Source organism: Manis javanica, chromosome 13 (genome assembly GCF_040802235.1).
Source record: "Manis javanica isolate MJ-LG chromosome 13, MJ_LKY, whole genome shotgun sequence".
NCBI classification, from domain to species: Eukaryota; Metazoa; Chordata; class Mammalia; order Pholidota; family Manidae; genus Manis; species Manis javanica.
Window position 1 is genome coordinate 39,253,947 of NC_133168.1, and position 25,919 is coordinate 39,279,865.

The window sequence follows — 25,919 nt, forward strand, 5'->3', positions numbered from 1 at the left end:
TTAATTGTTTCTTCTCTTTTAACAATGAATTTGCTATTTGTGAGGAATCTAACTAAGAAAAGTGAATTTAAGCTTTGAAATTATGACCAGTCTGCACTGTTTTTATTATTTTTTGGTATATTCTAAGTAGGGCTATAAATTGAGTTTTTTTATTAAGAACTGCAATAATGCCTTAATGTCCTTAACATATTTTCTGGAATATAGTCCCAATCATCCTCTCATTCTTAGTTGAAAAAAATTATGAAGATCTTTATAAAAAGTACAGAGGTATTAATAATCACCTGTTTTTAAGAATAAGACAGTAAATAGTGGAAAACTTCTTGCATGAAGGCTAAATAGAGACAACATGTGGAGGGGGTACATAGATGCTCCCCTGATGAAAACACTCTGACAAGGTCATATTTTATTTGGATGATGACAGAGTGAAGAGTTGATTGTCAATGACTATGAAGTTACAAAAGAGAATTATTTAATGGGGATTTCACTGTGTTACCAACCCCCTTTTAGTTTTTTTATAGGTTAGGCATCCCCATTCCCATCACTAATAGATTCAACTTTAAGAATGTTGTTTTTATGTTAACGAACACCTCTTTATTTATAACTACTTAGGAAAAAGTGACTATGTTGTTACAAGCATTCTGAAGTACAATTCAATTAGATTTGACAATAATCATATCTTATTTGGGTTCTTATTTCTTCCCAATTAGCACATATGTCAGAAAGTCTGGATTAATATAGCAATCATGCCCAAATTCTTACTATGTTCTTTGCAATGGTTAAAAGGAATTTTTAAATGAAGCCTTATTTCACCAACATTGAAATAAATACCTTTGCTGTTGTTTTTAAGTATTTTACAGATAACAGTGTTAAATGTATTCATGTATTTTTAATTATTTTTTATGTAGAAAATAAAACTGAGTATGAAAAGTAGATACGATTTTTCTTTTTTTGCATAGTACTTAGAAATTAGGGAGGTATAAGGAAATAGATTCACTCTAGAAGTAGTCACAGGATATCTCTGGGCCAGGAATTGGCAAACTATAGCCTGTTTTTGTAATTTTGTATTGGAACACAGCTACACAGACTTGTTCACATACTGTCTATGGCCACTTTCATACCACAACAGCAGAGTCCAGTGGCTGCCAAAGAAACTGCATGGCCCACACAGCCAAAAGTATTGACTATCTGGCCTTTTACAGAAAGATTGCCTACCTCTCTGCCTTAGGATATCAAGAAAAATCTTCAAAGATGTTCAGCTCTCTATTATTTTAAAGAACAAGTTGGGTATGGGTTTGACTGAAAATAAATCTCATTTTTTTCTCTTCATACACAGAGAAAAATATTTTAAATGAGTGTTTAAATGGAATATTACTTTGAAGCATAGTTTTTGCATACTTAAATGTACATAAGTAAAAACGATAACTTTACCTCTTCTGAGGAAAGGGATTTACTCCATTTTGCTTTATTTTTTAATAGTTGTAACATTAAAATGTAAATGTCCTGAATCTCATGAACCTTTACATCTAATATTTTTAAGTAAAAAACTCTATTGATACTACTTTAAAAAATCTAGTTTAACAAAAGAAATATATTTACACTTATTTCCATTTTTATGATAGTCAACTAATAGTCAAAGTTATTACTACATCTTTCAAAGTAAACATTAAATGAGTTTTATGTTTGAAGGGTAAAGTCTAACTTGGCTTTAAAATAAAATATATGTTTATTAATACAATGTGGTAGATATATGCACATATACAAATAATGGCTGAAAGTTAGAAACTTTTGTTATCTATATGCAAAACATATCTTACTGAAAGCCAAAGAGTCTTTATCATAAATTAAAGCTTTAAAGCAGTGATGATGTTTATGCGAAATCAAAGTGCAGCATGCCCTTGTGCACAAACTGTAAGTGTCGCTCACTTACATTGTTGATAGATTTATGCAAAGCTTCACCCAGAGAGTGCCTCTATGAAGAAAAGATCACAGGAATAAAGGGAAATATTCAGAAATCAACTAAGTAAAAGAAAGAGGGATAAAAGGGAGAGTGAAACACAGAACATTAATTATAATATTCTCAAGAAAAACTAAGTTGAAAACAGTGCTGAGAACGAAATTAGACAAAAAGAAATGTAAGACACAGTCTACATTATCCGTAGTTCATTGAAACCGTGTCTTATGTTTGTAGGCTGGCAGACTTACCTATGCAAAACAGCAAAGGTTAGTACATATAAATCAGAGTTCAGGTGATAAGATAATGGGTTACTGAAGGATCTAGAAGGAATATATTACTATTTTTAATCTACAATTAACCTCCCAAAAATCTACAATATAATTCTTCAAAGCATTACACTCAGTACTGGTATAGGTTCATGAAGGATTTCTCTTAAGAGAAATGAGCAGATGAGAAAGAGGCACTAGCTTAACTGGGTAATTTGGGGGCCAGCAATAAGTATGGGACAGTCATAGAAAATGTGAAGATTTAATAATAATCTGGTTTTGTACCTGGGGGAAAGGCAGCAGAGATGCCTTTTTATCTTTTCAATCCTATTTTCTAAGATACATTTGGCAAAATTATTTGTGATCTGGCTTCATTTTTCAGAAGTTTATTGAAATTTTGAATGATAAACCACTGGAAAAACCTACACTCTTCCTTTTCCCCAAAATATGGAGAAAAATGTGATTTCATTTTCATTTGCCTCATGTTTTGCCTTTCAAAAATACAAAATAGTATTTTAAATCTGTATTACTAATTTAAAAAGAAAGTTCCTGTAAAATGGTTTCTACTTTGGACACTATAGTCAAGTTTTTAGATAGCACATGATTATCTTTTTCTTTTTCATAATGTGATTATTCCTTGGTGTGTCATAAAGTTAGTTTTCACTTGATAAACAATTATTATTTTTTTTTACAAATAACTTAAGACTAATATAGGATATAGTTTAGGATATAGTTTATTTGAGTTGAAAAATAGGTTGAGAAGAAAAGATTAATGTTCCAATAGGTTACTCCACAACTTCTCAGTTTAAACTTTCTCATACATTATTTATATTAATTTTATTTTTATTTTTATTTTTGCTTTTTCATAGTCATAATATTCTTTATATACTAATGAGCCACTTCTCCAGACTTCCCAAAACTTAAAAAAATCAGAGGGATTTTTAGTTGTGTTTTTTTACCTTTTTGTATTTCTCAGAGTTGAAATCCTAGTACCAGATGTTAATCTAAAATCAAGTAGATTTTATTTTTCACTCTTGAAAGTATCATCAGACAAAACTATGTATATTATTTAGGATTCCTGAACTAAATGATAAACTAGACCAAGAGGACAGGTCAGACAGTGACATGTTAGTTCTTCCCTTAGGAATTCTAGATTTTATACTATAGAAGTATATTTGAATATTTGGTATCTAAACTCAGATGGTCACAACCTCTGTCAACATACTGTTGCAGGCCATGGAAACGTCTAAACCAAAAGACACACTCCTGAAGCTGGGACCTGAGGAGGCACACATCACAGACCAGGCTGCTGTGAACAGGAAGGGCACAGCTAGTGCTGTTGGCTTGTGATATCCTTGGTTTTTACATTACAAAGTAGGACTTATGTTTTTGTTTAAAAAGTTTTTTTTAGAGTACTATTATACTCCAGGAAATATTGTAAGGGCAGTGTGATGCAGAGAGTTGAATGAGATAGTAAAACATACAAAAAACCAATTAAAACATGTTTAGAAGTTCATGATAAATATGATTAAAAAGGTTGCTGTGATAGGAAATGACTGGAGGTGAAACTGGGTTGATGGTAAGGAAAGATCTTTTGAAAGAAGTGACATTTGAACTTAGAATCAATGAAAGAGCCATCTAGAAAATAAGAAGACCTTGGGGAAAGTGTGTATGGGCAAGTGGATCAGCAAGCACAAAGACCGTGGTGGGAGTGACCTGGGAGTGTCTAATGGGACGCTTGTAGCTTGTTTTTGAGGCTGAAAGGACATGGGACATTTCTGCAGGGGCCACATGGCTGACGGTCTTTGGATTTCAACATGACCTTTTTAAAACAAGGTATATGAAGGAGTCAGAACAAGAGCCTTAATTCAGTAAGGTGCCCTGAGAGAATTTTAAGCAGGGGAATGTCATGATCTAATTTACATTATAAAAGATTACTTTGAGTGTTGGGAAGAAAAGTGACATTGGGGAGTGCAGATAGGAGGCTACTGTAATGGTAGTTTGGACTACTGTTTACTAGGAGAGATGGAAGCAGATAGAATTGAGGTATGTTTTGGACGTACAATAAACAGGATTAATAGATTACATGAGAGATAAAAGAGAGAAATCAAGGATGACTGTTCACTTTTTGTTCTGAGCAACAAACAGTGCCAAGAAGTGAAAATGATGAGATGGACGATAGGAATTGGGAATCGATACTTCTGAGTCAGACAGGCTGTCTGAGATGCCTATTAGCCAACCAAGCAACTATGAGTTTGGGTAGGTATCAAGGTTGGAGACTTAACTGTGCAAGTCACTGACATATATGCATGGCATTTAAGCCATTAGACTAGATGAGAGCCCAAAGTGTCTGCTTGAAAGAACATGGAAAATCTGTATGCAAAAATATTACTTGGCAAGCATTCTATATGAGCCATATTCATGTCAATAAAAACTGATTCCCTACATAATAGTCAATTTATTTTAAAGCATCTTAAGTTCTTGCTAGTTTTTGGTTAAGAGTGAAACGGGCCTCAAGAGATCTTCAACTGACTGATAGCGGCCAGATGCTTCAACAATAGGCTTACTGAGTGTGTTTCAGGATTTCTCTTCTTTAAGGATGAATATATTCATACATCCAGATAAGTGAGAAAGAAAATTGGAAGTAACTAAAAAGTTGCTGCACTTATTAGTTTTGTGTATAATAAACTGTGGTAATTAGGACTAATCTCATTGTTCAAAACTCCTGTTTACTAATTTAGAAAATAGCATAAGGTTTTACATGTTTGCATTTTGCAAACATATTTGCATATAAATATTGAAATCCACTGAATTACAAACTTTTAGAGGACAGGGACCTTGTCTTATTCATATTTTGTATCCAAAGTGCCTAACTTGGTATCTGGCATATAGTAAATGGGTAAATAAATGTTTATTAAAAGACTAAATGAATAATTTTGACTTCTATTATTGAGTTAGTTTTTGCTACTCAGTATTACTTCTCTCTCCCATAATAACACAAATAGTAAAGAGGAAATCCTATATAACTAAAAAGAAAGTATTTAGAAAAACTATATGTATCATGCAGAGATCCTGTTGACAAAAGCCAACAGATTCTAAGACTTAGAAAGTATCCTCTCAGAGAAATGAACCAGTAAGTATACTAAATCAAACATTTGTCCAAAAAATATGAATCTGAATACAGACCATCAAGAGGGAAGCAATATTCATCGAAAGGCACCTATTTTGTCTCACTCCGTTCTATTCTCCATAGTGCTGCCTAAATTTTGAAATTTACAATACTTGAATATTTCACACTCCAGATTAAAACTTTAATAGCTCCTCATTGCTCTTTAGATAAAGAAGGCCCCATGTGACCCTGCCTATCTATATCCCCAGCCTCCTAGCTCTCTACTCTCCAGAACAAAGCTGTCTGGGAGCTGCCTGAGGGCCTTTACACATCCTTCCCTCACTGCTGGGAATGATGTTCTCTCTCTCTCCTCCTGGCCTGACTCTTGCTTCTCTTCCAGGTCAGGTAAAGGATCCCTCACTCAAACCTTCCCCAAGTTCCCACAAGCTTGTGTACCATGGCTGTAATGAATTAAAGAGTCACACTGTTGTTTCTATTTGTCTTCCCTTCTAGATTATAAGCACTGGGAAGGCAGAGGTTACTGGTCTGGCACAGTACCTGGAGAAGCTAAATTTTTGACAGATATCAAAATGCTATCAAATGCCAACAGAATAAAATTCTCAAGTAAAATGTTCAAGTAAAATGTTAAAGCTTAACAAAGTGTTTCAAAATTCAATATTTAATATATAATACTGAAATTTCTTAAAGCAAATTCTGCAGTCTTTTCCTAACAGTAATTTCAAGTATACTGATGCCTAAAGAAAAGTAACCAAAAAGTCTAAGATTTACAAGTGGAGTCATAGCTTTAATAATTCTCCTGAAGCAAAGAACAGAAGAGTCACAAACAACTGCTCAATATTTAAACTAAAGTAGTACTAACAGACAGAAAAAGGAAATTAAGGTGGAAACAAGAAACTAATATGTTAGGTAATCCTTAACTCTTTTCTCAGAGACTCAAGTCTTAAATAACTTTATAATCATACATCCATTGAATCTTCTCATATCTAAAATATTTTTGCTATATTGTCATATGAAATAGGAATAGATTAAGTTGATTTGTTACTATAATGCCATATAAATGTTCTTAAATACTTTTCAGGTGGGCTCTGGGCCCAAGCACCTCTGAAGGCACAAGTTGTTCACCTGTATTTAATTATAGGATTTACTGGAGTATTCTGCAGAACGGGTATATGCTCAGTGCACATTAACTCCATACAAATTAATAGCACTACTTTAAGCATCTCTTTTAAAGCTAGGTGTAGATACCATAGTTTCACTGCTTTACTCTCTTCTCCTAAAGGCACCAATTTAAGAACTGGATAGATTTATTTTAAAAAGGGAAGTTTTAGTAAGGAAAAGAAAATTAAATATTTTTAGACTTGAAAATTAATTCAGAAAATAATTTAGTACTGTTTATCTTAGAAGAAAAAAGCCTGAAGAGGAAGAATACTAACAACCATAGGTGTGATAAAAAAGGATATAATATGGTGGAAGTAATAATGTCATTATTTTTTGACTGAAGAGGAATTAAAAACAAATTTTTATATTTACTAAGGAAAATATTGCAAATTTACTTGGAATGAAGGAACTGAAGTAGGCAGAATGAAGAATAATGGATGTTGACTGGTTTTTGGTTGGACTTTAATTCCATTCCACATTTTCTGAGAAAGAAACACTGAGTCACACCTGCTATTCCCACTCTGTTTTAGCTGTTTTTTCTCTTTTTTCCACATTTCCCTTCACTGTTCCTGCTATTTCTTCTTTTGACTTCCCTTTTCCTCACCCAGTCATCTCTTCCCAGGGTTCAGGCTAGATTTTTGATATTTTTTTCTACAGCTTCCTGCTCTCCTACTTACTATTACTAGGGAGAGGATTCAAACCTTTAGGGCCTCCTGTCACCACTCAGGGCTTTTGTCGTCATTGTCAGAGTTAGCTGGGAGGAGACGGTTATTCCAGGTCCCTTTCTAGTCTCTCTACTTCAGAATCTGCTTGCATCTACTTTTTCATTAAAAGATAGTATTGTGATTCATTTAAAACAGGAATAAAAACAGATGAAAGTATCTTTTTTCAATAGGCAGAAATATAATTTCTAACGAGAGAATTCCTTCCTTTCCAAGATAAAACTTTTTAATTTAAGAGTTAAGAGATGGAGCTAGCAAGAAAGAATATTGAGCCCTAATGCCAAATTTATTTGGAAGTTTTATGATTTAAATAAATAGTCTAGTCCAGTGCTATCTAATAGAATTTTAAGCGAGAGCCACAAGTATAATTTAAGAATTTTAGTAGTCATATTAAAAAATATCAAAAGAAGTAAAATTACTTTAAGTCATTCATTTAACCCAATGTATCTAAAACATTATTAACTCAACATGTGATTACATAAAAACACTAGTAAGACAATCCATATTTTTTTGTACCAAGTTTTTGAAACCCAGCATATATTTTACACTGACATCTCAATTTAGATGAACCTCATTTCAAGTGCTCCACAGTCATATGTGGCAAGAAGCTACAAGTTAGACAATACTGGGTTAGATATCAGATAGCAAGCAGTCTGCAACAGCTTCAAGAAGCTGGCTCCTCAGTGCTCTTGATCAAGAGCATTTATTTTAATGCTCTATTTCTTTCTCAAGTCTTTGCTTTTTCATACTGAGTGTAGGAATTTAAAAAATTCTAAAATTTCCTATAATTGCAAAATCAAAACATTTAAAACCAAACTAACCCTCTCACCCACTAAATCAAGTAGCTTGATGTGACCTTCCCATCTCAGATTATGATCTTCTTTTCATTACCCTGGCTTTATACCCTGAGTCAACTTTATCATTTCTTTCTCCTTTTTCCAAAGTATTCCATCAAATCATATAATTTGTTCATTTATGATTTCTCTTATATTCTCAGTAAAACAACCTTAATTCAGGTCCTAACTGGGTAGAATTATTGTACTTCATATATTGACAACTTCATGTTGTGCCTGAGTTTTTGCTCACTTTACTCAACTCAAAACTACTATATGCCAGGCTGCTGGGGATGCAACAGTGAACACCACATTCCAATAGGGAAGAGAATCAATATGATTCCATGTGGTAATAATTGTTAGGAAGAAACACAAAGAATAACAGGACAGAGAGTGATGGAGGGTGCTACTTTATAGAAAGTGGTCAAGGAAGATCTTTCTGAAGAATTAAAATTTAAGCAGAGAATTGAACACAGTAAAGGAACACGCCATATGGAGGGATGAGCAGAAGCAAAGGCCCTGAAATGGATTAAGCTTTGGGTTTGTATTCTACAAATTCCAAGTGTTCCAGTAAAACTGTAAAAGAGGAAGGGAGAGAGTGGCAGGAGATGATATTGGCAATGTTGCCACAAGCCAAAGCATGAGGCCACATCAGGTCCTCTGATACCTTTCATAATATATGCTTCTGCTACACTGGCTGTTCCAATTCAATGCCCTACTCTTACTTCTTTAATATTACAAACCCCATGCCAGTTCTATTTTTCCTAATTCTGAAAGGGCACTGGCAATGGTAGGGATAGGGGGATGAGTGAGGCCAATAGCAGTGAGTAGACTGAAATGGTTGTAGGGCCCAGGCTTGGGGTAGAGATTATAAGGGACAGGGCTTAGCAGGAGTCAGGCAAATGCAAAGCAGTACAGCAGGTATCAGGGCCCAGGCTCTAGGAATCTGTCCATAAGAATCAAGAGAACAAGACCCAAAGGTACAAGAAGGAATGGTCCTTTCTTCATAACAAAGTTCCACTGAAAAGATTGCTTGTCCTGGTAGAATTTTTTGTCATATGCCTGGAAAGAGTATAACCTTGATAATCACACTTTCATTTTAAGGTAGTATCCTTTGTTCAGTTGTTTTCTTAATTTTCTTCAGGTACAGACAATCCAGAAGTGCAACAGCTACTTGCCAGTTTATCTATGGTAAGGTGTATGCCCTATATATTTTAAAAGTGGGGGGAAAGGAAGATATTGCAATTTTGTAAATGGCAAAGAGCAGTGCAGAATAGTTTTACCTTTGGGGACAACTAATTCCTGGTTATCTTGATATTTATGGTTATTCTGCTTTGACTGATTAAAAAGTTCTTTCTGCAAAATGGCAAAATTGGGACCACTATGTATTAAATTATCATATAATACATAAATCTAGAACAAGATGCAAGGCATTATGTCTCTCAGGAATGAACAATGCAGAACAGACATCTAAAAAGAAAAAAGAAAGAAAACAATATCAGAGAAGCATGGATGAAATATGACAATTTAATATGAGATATTAAATGAATAATAAATAAATTAATTTAATAGAAAGTAGGTGGGGAGAAAGTGGTATGCAATATTTATAGTGCCAAATACAGCCTAAAAATGCCTTTGTCAGTACTTTCCAATTGAAAAAGAAGGCAGACTTTTAGGGTACTTTTCATTATTATCATATAATTGAACTAGTTAAATCTTTCTAGGTACAGAACATTACAGAGGAGAAGTACCACTCCATTCAGTGAACTGTGTCTTTCCAGGTCCCTAAGGAAGAATGTAAAGTGAGTGTTCAGAAGGTAACTAGTAAGCAATACCAACATGGCCCCAATTTCTAGCACAGTTGTTATTTTCAAAGCTTTCAAATTTATTCACAAACACTCCTAAATATTCATGTATGTATAATCCCTTCTCAGAGTAACATAAATTATTATGAAATACCAGACACAAATTGGCAGGTCCCCAGTACTCTTGAAAGCCAGTGCATGTATGAACCAATGTAATAAATTATCTTACAGAAAGCCTATCCTGTTCATTTTGAAACTCATCGTGATCACAAAAAGAAAGATAACAGTGGATTTCTAGAACTAAATTACTGAGCTGCTTCTTGTCCAAACTGTGCATTTGCTTTCAACTGGTGACTCATGCAGTCAGTCCTACTTAATTATTGGCTTTGCAGAGGATGCTAAGAATTCATAAATTTAGAAGTTGTGTAAATGAGTGAAAATATGCAAATTGTTTTAATTATAGTTTGGAATGCTCTGGAAGTAAGCGAACCTGGCATGAGAAGATAAATTTAGGAATACCATCACCTTTCCTTTATGCCATTTTGAAATATAACAGGCAACATCCTGCTGGTGAGAAGAAGTAAACTGCTCACTGCTGTTAAGCTTTTTAGGCAATCAGGATACACTTAATATCTGTTGCCCAAATGTATCTAATAGCTTGAAAGAAACATTTCATACTTTCAAAATTAGGTGACTTTTCCATTTAAGATCTCTTATGTATTCAGTACAAAGATTAACCCAAAAACTGTGAACTCTTCTCAGTATTTTGGACTGCATTTGTAAGATAATTACCTAGCACAATATTTCACACATCTACAAATATGTCTCCTTGTTTACACATTTAAAAAATGTTATGTTTGTCCTATGAAGAAAAACAAAATACAGTGAATTAACACATGAAGTTTCATAGTAGTTTCCTGCTAGGGAATGTCAAGGAAAATGAATCTTCATAATGTATAGACTACTAATTACCTGGTTTAGGAGATCTTCTACTTTCTTCTGCCATGAATCCCTCGCTGCATTTTTCTCTCGCTCTTTTAACTGCAAAAGTTGAGACATTGCTGACTTCTTATCTTCTTCATGTTGAAGCCTTAACTCTTCACGAAGTTTAGAACACTCTTGTCTAAAATAAAACAAATGCATTTACTTTGTAAAGAGAATTATTTCTCTCAATGAGTGCAGTAAAATTGCTTGCAAGGTTTTTAAGCATTTAATTAAACTTCTTTAAAAGTCAACTAGAAGGTAAATTGGTAATTTACCCAAGATCATTGATTTATCAATTTATCAGTGACAGATAGAATAGGTATTAAACAAATAAGTCTTCTGACTTCAGGTCAGTACTCTGCCTATTTTATATTCAAAGAAGTGAAATAAGAAAAAAATAATCTGTATTCAAGCAGAGAAAAAGAATTGCAATTTCTCTGCATCTAATTACAGGAAAAATTAATTAAAAATGCTACTACTATGTATTTAACAACAGGAGAAAAACACTTTTCCACACCTGTACTGATAAGATTACATTACAGAGTAAAAAAATGTACCTAAGATTTTCAGTCCATTTTATTTCTAAGTCGTGGGCCATTTTGTCCACTCTGAGCTTTTCTTCTTCTTTCATGGCAGCAAGTGTTTCTTCATGTTGCTGCCTTTCTTGCTGTAGCTCACCCTGAAGAATAAGAACTTTTCAATGAAGACTAGTCTTTAAAACCAAAATCACTACTGGTTATTCAAATAAGCAGAGTGTTGGCATTATAACTTTTAAATTCTTATAGCACAACAATTGACAGTTCTACCTATCTATGACAATTACATGAGATTTCTTGATAATAAAATATATGATATGCATTTTTTATTTTAAATATCCTGAGCAAACTATATTTTATCAAGGCTTATTATTTTATAAATTATTTTAAACAGTTTAAAGTCAGCATAATATTCTTAACTAAACTTTCCATATTATGGGTATCTAACAATTATTCGGTTATCTTCACATGCACACACATTACATAGACATGTTATTCAAATAATTCACATTCATATTAAAAACTATGCTATTTATTCAAAGCTTAAGCATTTTTAGCTATACTCTACTGACATGATTAAAATAATTATGAAAAATTTAGCCTTTTTTTATTATGTAACTTCAAACCAGAGGTCCGTATGTTTAGTGAAAGATAGTGAAGTACACAGGACCTAGAAACAATGGGAAGCTGTTATACCCCTAAGCCTAAAGGGCAAAAGGAGTATTGAAATAAATTTCTAGCCTCAAGATGGAGCCATTCCTGCCCAAGGTGACTTGCAGCAAACAGAACTTTGCTTTGCTGTAAATGCTCCCATTGACCAGAAACACAGTATATCCAGTCAGACAATCCCCCCAAGCCCAGGCAGCTCTGGGCTCTATACTTAACTCCTTGTTCCTCAGTCTTCCTAATAAGGTCAGTTACCCAGTGGACAGATAAGCCCGTCCTGCTATATCCCCAGCCCTTCTTGTCCTGTTTCCATGTTCTGCTTCCACTGCTCTGCCAAACTTGCTCCTGCCCAGAATCCCTTGGGAAGAGTGCAACACTGCTTTTGAGGCACTGTGTTCCACCATCCATGGATTGCTTTCCCTTGAATAAAGGACATCATACTTCTTACTAAATTGTTTAAGTTTTGTCATTTGACAGGAAGAGGCTGTTGCTGGAACTCTGGGAGAGCCAAAGCCATGAGAGGCCACCCCACTCTCCCCCCCCACAGGAGCACGGCCTCAGCAGAGGAAAGCAGCCATGGGCCGGCAGGGAGGGAGTAGAGAGATGCCTACCGTGGGTGCCCCCTGCCCCCTGCCGGTGCTGGTAATATATCATGTGGTAATGGGATATATATGAAATCTATAGATTTAGCATAAATCAAATGGTTCCCTGGAGCCTGGGGCTGGAGATGACCTGCTTTGACGATACTGGCAATTGTCAGTCCTGCCAGCAGTGTAGCTGTTCTTATGGTACAACAGAAGAGGAAGAGATGATGGTCCATCCTTTCTGGATCAGCCCCTTGTTAATAGCGTATGTTATACTGTTGTTGAGAGGCAAATCTAGATGAATGGGAAAGAAGCTAGTCACTGTTGAAACAGCCATCCTACAGTGTTGACCTGGGTATTAAGCATTAAGTATTGAAAATTGAATTCAGCCATCTTAAACAACTGATCTTTTCACTAAGTAATATGCCTCGAGGAACTATAATTCCCAAAAAAGACAACATTAAATTGAGAAAAATTTCTTAAAAAGTATTTTTAGAGCTAGAGGGTATTATGCTCAGTGAAATAAGTCTAGTGGAGAAAAACAAATACCAAATGATTTCACTCATCTGTGGAGTATAAGAACAAAAGAAAAACTGAAGGAACAAAACAGCAGCAGAATCACAGAACCCAAGAAGGGACTAACAGGTACCAAAAGGGAAAGAGACTGGGGAGGATGGGAGGTAGGGAGGGATAAGGGTGGGGAAGAAGAAAGGAGGTATTATGATTAGCATGCATAATGTGGGGGTTGGGGGAAAGGGGAGGGCTTTGCAACACAGAGAAGACAAGTAGTGATTCTACAACATCTTACTATGCTGATGGACAGTGACTGTAATGGGGTTTGTGGGGGGGACTTGGGGTAGGGGAGAGCCTAGTAAACATAATGTTCTTCAAAAAAATAAAAATTAATTAATTAAAAAAATATTTTTAACTGAATGCAAAGCACATTATTGGATATTATTGGGGTGGGAAAAGAGGTAAAGAAAACACGTGCTCTTAAGGAACTTACTCAAAGTGATGGTAGACACTTAAATTTTCCCAATTAAAATCATCCAGAACAGAAAGTGAACAGTTGATAATGTTTTGCTTAAAATTTTTATTATGTTCTACTATTTGATAGAACAATGTATATATGAACAATGACCTTAAAGAAATGAAACTAAACACAATTCTAAAAAAAGAATAAAATCAGAAATATTAATAAAAGACAACATTTACTGAGTGCTTACTATTTTGCTAAGTACTGTGTTGTAAATGGTTTACCTCATTTAATTATTACAATAGCAGTGTGAGGTGTATTATTATTGCCCACCCCTCCTGAATTGTGCAGATGAGGCAACTGAGTCTTACAATAAGTAACTCGCCCAAAGTTACACACTAACTGGTGTATCCAGAATTCATACCCAACCAGTCTGACTTAAGAGCCCACACTCTAATTCTCTTCCCTGAAAACTAAAGTAAGAAGAACTCTGGCTACTAGGCTCCTAGTTGTATGAACTTTCACTACTTTCTAAGGCAGTCTCAGTATTTGTTCTGCTTCATGAGAATGGAAAGGGAAAGACAGAGCCTTTCTGAAATTTGCGGGTAACAGAGAATCGTTTGGTTCCTATACATGAGAACTGAAACTCTTCCCAGTAAGAGAATTGTGCATTCTAATTATTAAAGGTTGAACTGTGTCCCTAAAAAGAATATGTGGAAGCACTAACCCCCTAGTACCGCAGCATGTGACCTTGTTTGGAAGGAAGGTCAGTGTAGATGCAATAGTTAAAATGAGGTCACAGTCATCCTTAATCTGGTAAAACTAGTGTCCATATTGGAAGATGTGAGGGTGCAGGAAGAAGGCCAGTGAAGACTGAATGGCGAGCCACGCCGCCACGAGCCACAGAGCACCTGGGCCCTGAAGTGGGAAGAGGCACAGCAGGCGAGGAAGCCCCTCTTAGGGGCTGAGAAGGGACAACGACCCTGATAACACCTTGATTCTGGACTTCAAGCCTTCAGAACTGTGAGAGAACACACTCCTGTGTGTTAAGGCACCTAGTTTGTAGTACTTTGTTATGAAAGTCCTAGGAAATGAATACACTAATTATATGCAATGTGATGTTTACAATAAACTTCAAAGTAAATTATATTCTTGACTTGCTGATTTTTTTTTATTACAGCAGGATTATGAAATTACCTCGACATTTAATAGGGCATCCTTGGTGTCCTTCAGCCTGCCTTTAGCCAAGTCAAGCTCATTTTGAAGTCTTTCCTGGGAGTCCTGAAGACTAGCAATGAGTCCTTCTGCAGAGCCCAGACCCTGTTCACTTTTCCTTACCAGATCTTGGAGGTGGTCAATCTGTGAGTAAACACAGTACTTTAATACATTTCACTGTAATCAACTAGCAAAACACATTTCTTTTATTAAAGTCTTTTCTTTAGTTGTAATTTTACTGAATCACTCTTTCTTGATCAATCTGGAGGAAGTACTCAAATAATCATGATAGCCTTCATCTGTTGTTTTTTGAAAAGGCTTACATATTTACGATTTCCCTTTTTCATGACAACAATGTAAATAAATGGATACCTCAAGCTCCTGTTTTAACAAATTCCTGGTTCTGTCATATAATCAAATACCTATAAAAAGGAATTGAAGTAAGATAAAGATTGCATCAAAAATTGAGAAAAAATTTATTTTTTAGATAAAAGTATTTTTTAACTGCCCTTTAAAATTGTATCACATTTCATTTGAGCCCGGTTCTCCTATTTATAAAGGTGAAGATTTATAAAGGTCAATATTGATAAGGTGATAAATATATCTTAAATTAGAGTAAGTTGTGATTTATTTCCATACAAAATTTGTCTCATAAAATTGTTGAGTTGAATTTATACACTCTTAAAATTAGGAGCTAATAGACAATTTGTTGATTGGGCAGATCCATACCCTCAAGTTAGAGAATTAAAATAAATAAATGAAATACTTAAATCTAGGAAAATGTTATAAAGAAAAAAATTATCATTTTTTATAAAACAGCCACACCTATTGAAGCTCTTCAGAAATGAAAACTGGTAATTTAAAAATAATATCTGAATTTTTCTCTTTGTAAATAAAGACATCACAAAGAAAATTATGAAAATTCTCCTTCAACCCTGCTTCTGACCCACAATTTACACCCTCCTGCTTTGTGTCCCCTTTCCATGCAGATGTATGTTTATGCTGAACAATTCTGGTGATGGTAATATTTTATCTTATTTGTATCTTTAAAGGGATGCCAACCTCATAAAATGAGCTGGGAGGCTTCCATTTTTTCTGTGCTCTGAAATATTTTCACAGATAAAATTTACCTGTTTCCTGAAAACTTCGTAAAACACATCCATTAAAATCCTCTGGGCCTAGTGCCTCTCTAGATACATGTTGGGCTGTTTTAATTTCTTTCATTGTTATAACTAGTTTGGTCAGATTGTTCAACTACTTTGAGTCACTTTAGAAATTAAAATTTTCATATGAAGACACGTCTTTCCCTAATTTGTCAAATTTGGTGGCATTATTTGTATATAATGTTCATTTACAATGTTGTAAAATCTTCTGTCACTGTATCCCTCTCTCTAGTCCGTGTAGCTTACCAATACACTCTCTACTTTTTGTGATTTACTTGTCATAAATGTGTTCTGTGTTTTTATGACACTGTCATTGTATTTCAAAAGCCTTCTCTGTCTTAAAGTTTGTCACTTGTATTTTCCTATTTTATTTAAATTTATATTCATGATTTGATATTACATTTCAACCCTTAGCCCATCTGTAACATTTTTGTTATAAGACTGAAGAAGGAATCTAACTTCATTTTTCTCTCCTCATCTATTTACATACAGTCTTAAAAGAGCAGTGTCATCAACTATGATTTAAGTTAAACCTATTAACTCTAGCTTCTATCTTAACTTTCTATTGAATTGTAGAAACACCCCAAGAGATTTCTTGATACATAAACTTTCCAGGCCTCATACTCTCACTGTGGGACATTCTGAGCCACTTCAACCTCTATGTAAGTATCTACTTCCATGGGTTTTCTGATATCCATTAATCCTCATTCTCGTGCTTCTGATTTCTCCTTCTCAATCTTGTTCCCTGGCATTATTAATTCAATGTTAGTGCTCCTTTTTGTTACTAGCAATCTTCTCATCAGCTGCCCTAGGGTGAGATCTTCTACTTGAGTGGCTTCAGAGACTACCTAATCTTTAGCTCCAAGCCTGAATTCTCTTAGGTCCTGCTAGCCTTATAATCATCTCAAATTCAACATATCTAAGCAACTCAATGTTTTGCCATTCCAATGTATTTTTTCTCCTTTTTAATTCCTGTCTTCCAATAGTGGCATCATTATCTGTCCAAACACCTGAGCTAGATATCTGAATCCTTACCACTCACCATACCAAATCCTATGAATTTTATTTTTGAATAACCCTCTCTACTTCCAGTTTTACTTTCCTAGTCAGAATACTAATCATGCCTGGCATGGGCTAATGGAATAGCATCTCAAGTCATCTATCCAACTCTAATCACCGATCCCTCCCCACACAAGTCAGCTTCCTGCTGCCACTGGAGTTCTTATTTCTAAGATCAGCTGATGGTGCAGGGGCAGCTACTCTGGTGCTATCACTCCATCACCAGAATAAACTCCAAAGTCTTTTGTCAGGGCACAAGAGCCCCTCACAATTTAGCTTCAACTTTCCTTCCTACTATGTATCTTGACAAGCCCCATATTCGTCTTATGGCCAAGAGCAGTAGTTCTCAACCAGGGTCAATTTTGCCCCCAGAGACAGTGTCTGGAGACATTTTTGGCTGTTACAATTGGCAGGGGAGAAATGGTATATATCACTAGTACCTAGTGTGTAGAGGTCAGGAATACTACCAAACACTAAATATCCTGAAGAATTATCTGGCCCAGAATTGCCAATAATGCTGACATTGATATCTCAAAGCATAGTGACACTGAACTTTCTATGGTTCACTGAGACATTATTTGTATACCAATATGACATTTACATTATTTCTCACACCCAAATTGTCTTTATTCATGCCTATAAATTTAAATCCACCTTTCAAAGACCATCTCCCATTTTTAATGTTCTCCAGAGTTTTTATGAATCCTTATGGTCACAGTCACTCCCTTGTGTGGACTCTAAAAATATACTGTATTACTAAATCGTAACAGCTACTCGAAACCATGATCCCTGACATTTTGTCAAAGAATACCTATCATCTAGAAGATATCATGCAGCCAATAAATGTTTCCTAAATCATAAAATAATTGGAAATATTATTGATGTCACTGGACTCTAGTGCCAATTTTTCTGGAGAACAATCATAACAAGAGACAAAAAATTATTCCAACTACTTATCCCAGTAATTTCATTTAGGGCAAAGCTAGACTAAAAGGAAATAATTTCTAAAAATGAACAAAAGTATTTATAGACCTGATAATTAATCCACTTGCCAGTAAAAACAAGACCCTGATAAACAGGGTTGAGAGAAGGCCTTTCTATACTCCAAGCTCCTTAAAGTATTAGCATCTATGGCTGAAAAAGGCCTTGGTTGGTGACTGACCAGGACAAAGAACTGACTTTAGGAAAACCCCATCTTGCTACGCAGGCCATGGCCTTCGCATCAAATAAAAGGAGGTGAGCCTTTTAAATTACCACTAATTTTAATGAAAAACTTTAAAAAATTAATGCTGAACAAAGAAAATGTTTAAGTAACTATAATAAAGATATATAATGGAACATTATATGAATATTTTAAATGACTAATATGTAGACAAAGTTAATAGAAATATGTAAATATAGTTTTACAAAGCAAGTATACAAAGCATTTATGAATATATATTATAATTATGTTAAAATGCACAATACATATTCAATGACATTAGAAAACCTGGAATTGAGAACATTCCACATGTTCTTAGTTTTCTGGGTTTTTTTGGCAATGATATATATTACAGATATCCCAGAAGAGATGTTTGGAAACTCTATCATTGTTCTCTAAATCATGGCAATAAATATCTTATACATCTCCTGTTACCTGAATTCTGGTGTACCCACTATGGGAACCAGAGAAATTATTTTGTTTGTTGTGTTTTGTTTTGTTGCTTGTTGTAGGAGGCAGAATTCTAAGATGACTCCTCTCTGACCCTCACTTTCTCTGGAATTTATCAACATGAGGGATTTTACAGATGTAATTAAGTCCTTGAGTAGTTGACATTAAGGTCATCAAGAGAGCCTATTCTAGGTGGGTCTGAACTAATCAGATGAGCCCTTAAAAGAAGTCAGAGGAATCTGAAGCTACAGGGGTTTTTCTGCTAGACTTGAGAGTAAACTGCTTAGTTATGAGGGGAGGAAGCCATGTAGCAAGGGCTTAAAGGGGACACCTTTAGGAGCTGAGACTAGTTTCTGGCCAATAGCTAGAAAGAATACAGAGACCTCAGTAATATAGCTACAAAGAAATGAATTCTGACAACCAGTAAGCTTGAAAAAAGACCTGTACCTCACATGGGACTGCTGTCCTGGCTATCATCCTGATTTCAGCCTTATAAGGTCCTGAACAGAGTATCCAGCTAACTCGTACTTGGACTCTTGACCCACAAACTGTGAGATAATAAACATGGACTGTTTTAAGCCACTAAGTTCTATGGTAAGTTGTTATATAGCAATAGAAAACTAATACTTTTATTTATAGAAAGTTAATTTAGTTTTCAATAATGAGTTTTGATTCATTCAAAAAGTATTTCATTCACAAATACATACTGATTTCCCATCATGTGTCAGGCAGCATATCAACTGCAATATAACATTTTATAATAAATAAATTCAAATGATTTTCATTTTAACAAAACACTGAACTATACATATAAAAAACTATGTTCAAAAGAAAATCAGTAACTTAAATGTTATTAAGAATATTTAAAAAGACTATAGTAGTCAGATTTATTGACTATTTGGCTTAGTATTTTGTCTTCAAAGGTGATCCCAAATAACATTTCAGAGATAGCAGGGTTATCCTCCACCTAAGATTTCAGACTCATTAGCTTCCCTTAATATCCTATAGTGATTATTGTATTAGTGAATTTGTCATCTAAATCCATAGCTGACCTATTTATATTTTTAGGCTATATCACCTGTAAGGATATCAAGATCAACTTCTGAAGATAGTACATTCTTAATTTTTCCTAAAACAATCATTTTCAGTCTTTATGAAGTACCCCCAAATTCTTTGCTATCTATCCACAGATACATCTTTCCATCCAATAAAAGTAAATGGAATAAATTCTCTATTTAAAGGGAAAAGCTTCAGACTACATTTTTTAAAAGATGAAGTTATAAGTGGTTGGCAAGAGGCACACATAAATATAAAGATGCAGAAAAATGGAAAGTCAGTGGCTGGAAAATGATATACTAATTATGTCAAATTAAAAGAAAGCTGGCTATCCAATATCAAATTACACAAAGTTGAAAAGTATGATTCATTAAGTAGCTAAAATAATTTTATATTTACATGTACAGAATGAAGCCTCTAAATATACAAAGCAAAAATTGATAGAATCTAGGAAGAAACAAGCAAATCCACCATCATAGAATCAGTTTTTAATAACTGATCAGGAAGATAAAAATCAAAAAGAATACAGAATATTTGAAAAAAAAAAAGCTCAAAATCTTGATTTAATGGACCAGCATACTACAGTGCATTAAACAAGAGGATACATCTGGGGTGTTACATTCTCCTCATGTGCTAGGTCACAACGCTGGCATTAACAAGTTTCAAAACTGTTTTCATACAAACCACAATTTCTAACCATAGTGCAATTAAAGTTAAAAAAGCATTTCAATCTCTCACAACTCTTTCAGAATACTGGGGACCTTCATGAGAAACACAGATAGTAACTGAACTGCCTTCTGTTCAGACTGGGACACCATGACTACAAGTATCATGTTCTGTCCAAAGTATGGAAATTTGGAGTGACCAGTGGATTATCTTGGACAACAGAATAGAGGCTGAGCAAATGCCAATACAGGTATCCCCTGCTTTTCAAAAGTTTGCATTATACCACTTAGCTTTTACCTGTTTCACTAAACACAAGAAACCGAAAGAAGATTTTTGCTTTTACAAAATAAGGCGAAAAGCAAAAACAACACTCAGAGTTTGTTTTCCAGCGGGCTTTGACAGAGGCAGCACTCAGCCGGTGCTGCGAAATGTCACCATGGAGCTTCTTCCCGGGAACTACATTCAGTATCTCAGCACTAAGCTGCCATAACTTTGAACTATGTCTGTAGGCATCTATGCTTCACCTTGATTAATTTTGTGCATCCATTACCAAGATATGTCCTAAGTGTGAGAAAAGTCTGAGAGAGGTTACTGTTTGGGTTTGGGAACAGTCAAATTTTTTCTATATAAATTAATGGTGATGGTTTCTTCGTTTTACACCATTTCAGCTTACAAAAGGCTTCATAGGAATGTTCTACTTGTGAATAGCAGGGGACAGCAGTAACAATCTTAATTCTTTATCATTCTTAAATGTAATAAATTGATATTTTCTCTAGATAAATGTTTAAAGATAATTAAAGAGTACTGAGTGAAAATTACTGGCCTGCCAGGGACACTTGTGCTCTGGTGTGGTTTCTGTGAGCAGAAGCAGACTGATGAGAAAGCAGGACTTAAAAACTGTTGGGAAGATGACACGGGCAAGATAGGAACAGATAAGACGAGAAGTGACAAGACAAGAACTTGCTTTGGGAAGACAACTAACTCTGTGTGCACATGAAGGATGAACCGGTACAGAAGGAACAGAGGACAGCAGGGAGGCCATTCTGGAGCAGAGCTGAACCAGGGCAAAGAGAAAAGGATGGAGTAAACAGAATTATGGTTTTCTTTATATTTATCTTATTCAAAATTTTTTGGTTATAACATTTTAATTCTATTCTATTCTTTTCTTTTCCAGGCTAAGCAATACTATTTTCACATGGAATTTAAAAATTACTTTAGATATCACTATCTAGAACTTTCAAAGTCTTTTTTAAAGGGATATACACATAGAGAATACTATGTTAATGTTTTGCAGAAGGGCAGAGAAATCTCCATTGTTTTCTTTCTATACAATGAGGTTCTCCTTTGTTTTGTTTTTCCCCACAAAAGCATCTTGGTCTGATGTTTTTGGCAGTAAATTTTTGTGTGGTGAGATATACAATTGTACTATGAGAAATTCAGCATCAGTTAAAGTTTTTTTTATTGCTTTTACTCTAGATATGTTATCATCAACACTGCTCACTTACTTATTCAGTGTTACCAAATAAGATATTATCATTAAGACATAACATTAAGTGATAGGCCTAAAGAATTGTCACCTCCTGATTGGCTGTATTCAGCTTGTCTTCCAGTTCTTTCTTCAGGTGTTCTAGCTCTTGCTGAAGCTGATTTTTATCCCCTTCCAGGTTTAGCATCTCCTTTTTATATTGTTCCTCCAATTCCTTAGGAAAATAAATTTAAAAAAATTAACAATATTGCAAATATTGTACACTTAAAAGACCTCAAGAAGAATACTATTCTGATTTATATTTTGATACTTTGCTCTTCAAATTAGCCTTACCCTTAATAAATAATGTCAACATTAACAGAGGATCTAATTAATCTTAGGAGCTTAAATTTCATCATTTTGAATCACTTGTGATAGAGCGGTTAAATAATTTTTTAAATGGTAAGAATATTTGACTGGTCTAGATCAAGCTGTGGTCATAAAACAAAATATGTGATGCAAATGATAATTTGGTAAGGTAAAGAAAACATTCTCTTGAATTCAGAATTCTTTTGTATTTACTTAAAAAATCAATTAACATTTCTGGAACTCAGTGGTCTAGTGCTGGAATGTAGTCAAGAATTAACAAGGACAAAATTAAGGCACTTATGGAGCAATATCAGTAAAATTGATACCTACTACCAGGTATGCCACTAATACTTGGGATACAAGAGCAATAAGGAATGATGTCTGTCTTTAGTAAGCTCAGGGTATCAAGCAATTACAGAATATGTGATTAAAATTAGATGTATTTGAGTAGTACAGGAATATATAGATGGGGAACTGATAAGCTCTAGTTTGGTGGGAAAACCTCACAGAGAAAGCAATTCCTAAGTATAGTTTAAAGAGTGCACCAGTAAGAAAAGGTGGTGAAACAAGAGGAAAATATAACATTGTAGGCATGTGCAAAAACCACATGTACAAAAGAGCATTGCAAGTTACAAGTAGTTCAATATTTCTACACTGTAAGGTGAGAAGAGTAATAAATAGGATTCTGTGTTGGGAGACCCCAAGACAAACTCCAGGTTTGAAGATTTGCTTGGATGATTCACAGGACTCAACATAGAGTGTCCTCACAGCAATGGTTTATTAAGGCAGAAGGATACAAAGCACAATGAGCAAGGGAAAAAGGCCCATGGGGTGAAGTCTGCAGGAAAGCAGGCACAAGCTTCTAAGATCCTCTCACACAGCACGCTCCAGCAAGCTGTGGTGACGCATGGGGAACGACATCTACTAGGAAAGCTCATGAGAGACTCAGCGCCCAGGTTTTTTATTGGGTATTAGTCACATAGGTGCCCCATGACTAGGTTGCACCAAAATTTCAGACTCCCAAGAAGGAAAGCAGATATTCATCATAAATCATACTGTCTTCACAAATGCATCAGGCATAGAATGGTGGGGACCCTCCCAAAACTCAAGTTTCCAGAAATCAGTCAAGGGCCAACCTTGCACCAAGGCCTTTCTAAGGAGGGCGGTTTCGGGCCTGCCATGTTAACTCTTTTCCTCACAGATTCTCTGTATATTTACTTTCAAACGGGGCAGGTGAACTAGAGTTACGAAAGAAAAGATAATCCTTTTTGATAGCCAAGTAATAAGGAATAGAGAAGTTACCTTTAGCTAAATGTTCTTTAAAAGATAATATGACATTGGAGAAATACTATTTTGAAAAGGGTCTGGTTTTAGCTTAGGCTCAGACATGAGGTACCCAGGTAAGAGAGGAATGAAGCAGCAAGTGATAAATACATTATTTTGAAAAGAAAAGGATACAGATAAAACTATCGTAAGAGGTTTTGATGATGTTCACATATAGGAGATCTATGTCACTTGTCTTACAGCAACTGTATTTTAAAGAAAGACTATAAGAAAAGTGGCTTAACACAGGCTTTAGGTAGCTCAGAAATTGAAATTTAATGGATGAAGAGGATGATTAGGATGGAAGTAATGAGGCAAAAATGATCTTGATAAAAGATGCCTTGACTCTTGCATTCAGAACTTAATATAGAGGAAAAAGAGGCAAAGGTAGGACATGTGCAATTTAAATATTCCAATAAGAGAAGAGAAGCCTAAGGTGGAAAAGGGATGGAGAAAAGAAACATAACAACAAAAAATACTATGGACGAGATTACTGAGCAGTAGCTATCACTATACACTTTATTATAAACCTTGACCATTTGATACACAGCCAGAGTTGGGAAGCACGCACATGTGCAGCATAATTCAAGCTATACAAATTGGCCCTGGAGTAGCGAGCTGGCAGAGAAAACCACACAATTTTTGAGAAATAAATGTCATTAAGTTTCATCTCTAGCTACTAAGTGTAACAGTAACCTAGAATATACAATATAACAGTTAAACTAGAAATAACATTCTAACAAGAAGTTTCACTTGGATTTTTAATTAAACTCAGGTGTTGAATATTTTTTACAAATATCACAAAAGGAAGAGACATAGAGGCAGAAGGCCTCAATTCATGTTACCTCCTCTATTTCCTAGGTTTATAGCTCTGAGTCAATCATTTAGGTTTATTAAACCTATTTCACCATCTAGGCAATAAAAATGATGTTCATCTCCAAATTTAAATAATAAGGAATATATAAGAAAGCTCTTAGTAAATTGTGAAGTGCAATTAATATAAGACACTTGTCTTATATTATATACAATAACCATCATTAACACATGCCTACATGATGGGGTTAAATGCCTTAGGGTTTGTTACCTCAGACCTGAGTTCAAGGCCTGATTAATCCTTACTAATTGCATGGGCTTGAGCAAGTGTTTAGCCTCTCTGTGCCTCCATCTCCTTTTCAGTAAAATGGGTATGGCAATCAAACACGTAGCAGAGTTACAGGATTATATGAAAAAATAAATATAAAAATCATTGTGGCTGGCACACAGTAAGAAACACTAATTACTAAGATTTATGTATCTCATTATATGCTAGGACATGTCTGGGTTCTTAACACTTTCTCTCACTCAACCCTCATAGGATATTACAAGATGGATCTCATCTTCATCTGTTGGATGAGGAGCCTGAGGCATAGCTTTTGGGGCCCAGGATTAGGCAGCTAGGAGGCTTAGTGTAAGGCTTAGATCCACTAGACAACCTTGCTTTTTCATTATGCAATACTGTCTGTCATGTGTTACTATTAGCAAGCTGATTACTTAATTGAGGGAAAAAATAAAACAAAACAAATAATTTTCCCAGGGAAGGAAACTGTCTACAGGAGAATTAAGGGCTTCAACTAAACGAAGCTTCCTGAGAAGCACACCAATGTTGTCTCATGAGGAGATCGCTCAGGATCAAGGGAGTGTTTCTGTTATGGCTTATACAAAGTAAAGTCCCTCATAACAATTTAATAAATTACATCCTACATCAAGAACTTTTATGGATGTTACTCTTTGAACCATGATTTACAAAATGATTACAAGACTGCAGCCATCAAAATGAAGCCTCATTACCTTACGCTATATTTCATGCTGGATCATTAAGAAACCTCACTGATTTACAATGCAATGTAAGGTTGAATTTTTACTCACCATTTGCAATTTTTTCTTATCCCTAATTGCATTACTGTGGATAGCCTCAATTGCCATATGGTGCTTCCAAGCTAATTCTTCCAAAGTCTTAGAATGAGCCTCATTTAATTGAGCCACCTCTCCTTCCAAAATACTTTGCAGGTTTTTTAGCTCCATCTCATAATATTCTTGTTGAGTTTTCTTTGCCTCATTTACTTTCTAAAATTGAAACAAATAAAGATCAATAACTGGCCTTTTTCATTACTGCTGTTAGTGTTTTGAATCCTAATTATATATATTTGAATGAACTGAGTGCTGCAGGATTTAGATTACAGAACATGAAATTACATCATTGGTATTCTCAGAAAATGACAGAGTGGCAAAGGCAAAATGAGTAATTTTAAAATGATAAAATAGACTACTATTTGGTTGGAACCAAGTGTGAGTTAGCACA

At 34.9% G+C, this 25,919-nt stretch overlaps 1 protein-coding gene across 9 annotated transcripts in view; it reads right to left on the reverse strand.

Moving 5' to 3' along the window:
- Positions 1–25,919, reverse strand: part of FAM184A (family with sequence similarity 184 member A) — a 125,671-nt gene that overhangs the window by 40,464 nt on the left and 59,288 nt on the right. For 4 of the 9 annotated variants that reach the window (XM_036993471.2, XM_036993462.2, XM_036993448.2 and 1 more), the window contains 6 exons: positions 25,487–25,684; positions 22,002–22,124; positions 14,812–14,973; positions 11,410–11,531; positions 10,841–10,991; positions 1,928–1,969 (listed from right to left, as the gene is read on the reverse strand). In XM_036993471.2, the coding sequence (XP_036849366.2) occupies positions 1,928–1,969; positions 10,841–10,991; positions 11,410–11,531; positions 14,812–14,973; positions 22,002–22,124; positions 25,487–25,684 (798 nt within the window). The remainder of the gene's footprint in view (positions 1–1,927; positions 1,970–10,840; positions 10,992–11,409; positions 11,532–14,811; positions 14,974–22,001; positions 22,125–25,486; positions 25,685–25,919) is intronic. The other 5 variants (XM_036993488.2, XM_036993476.2, XM_036993452.2 and 2 more) reach the window with 3 other exon arrangements.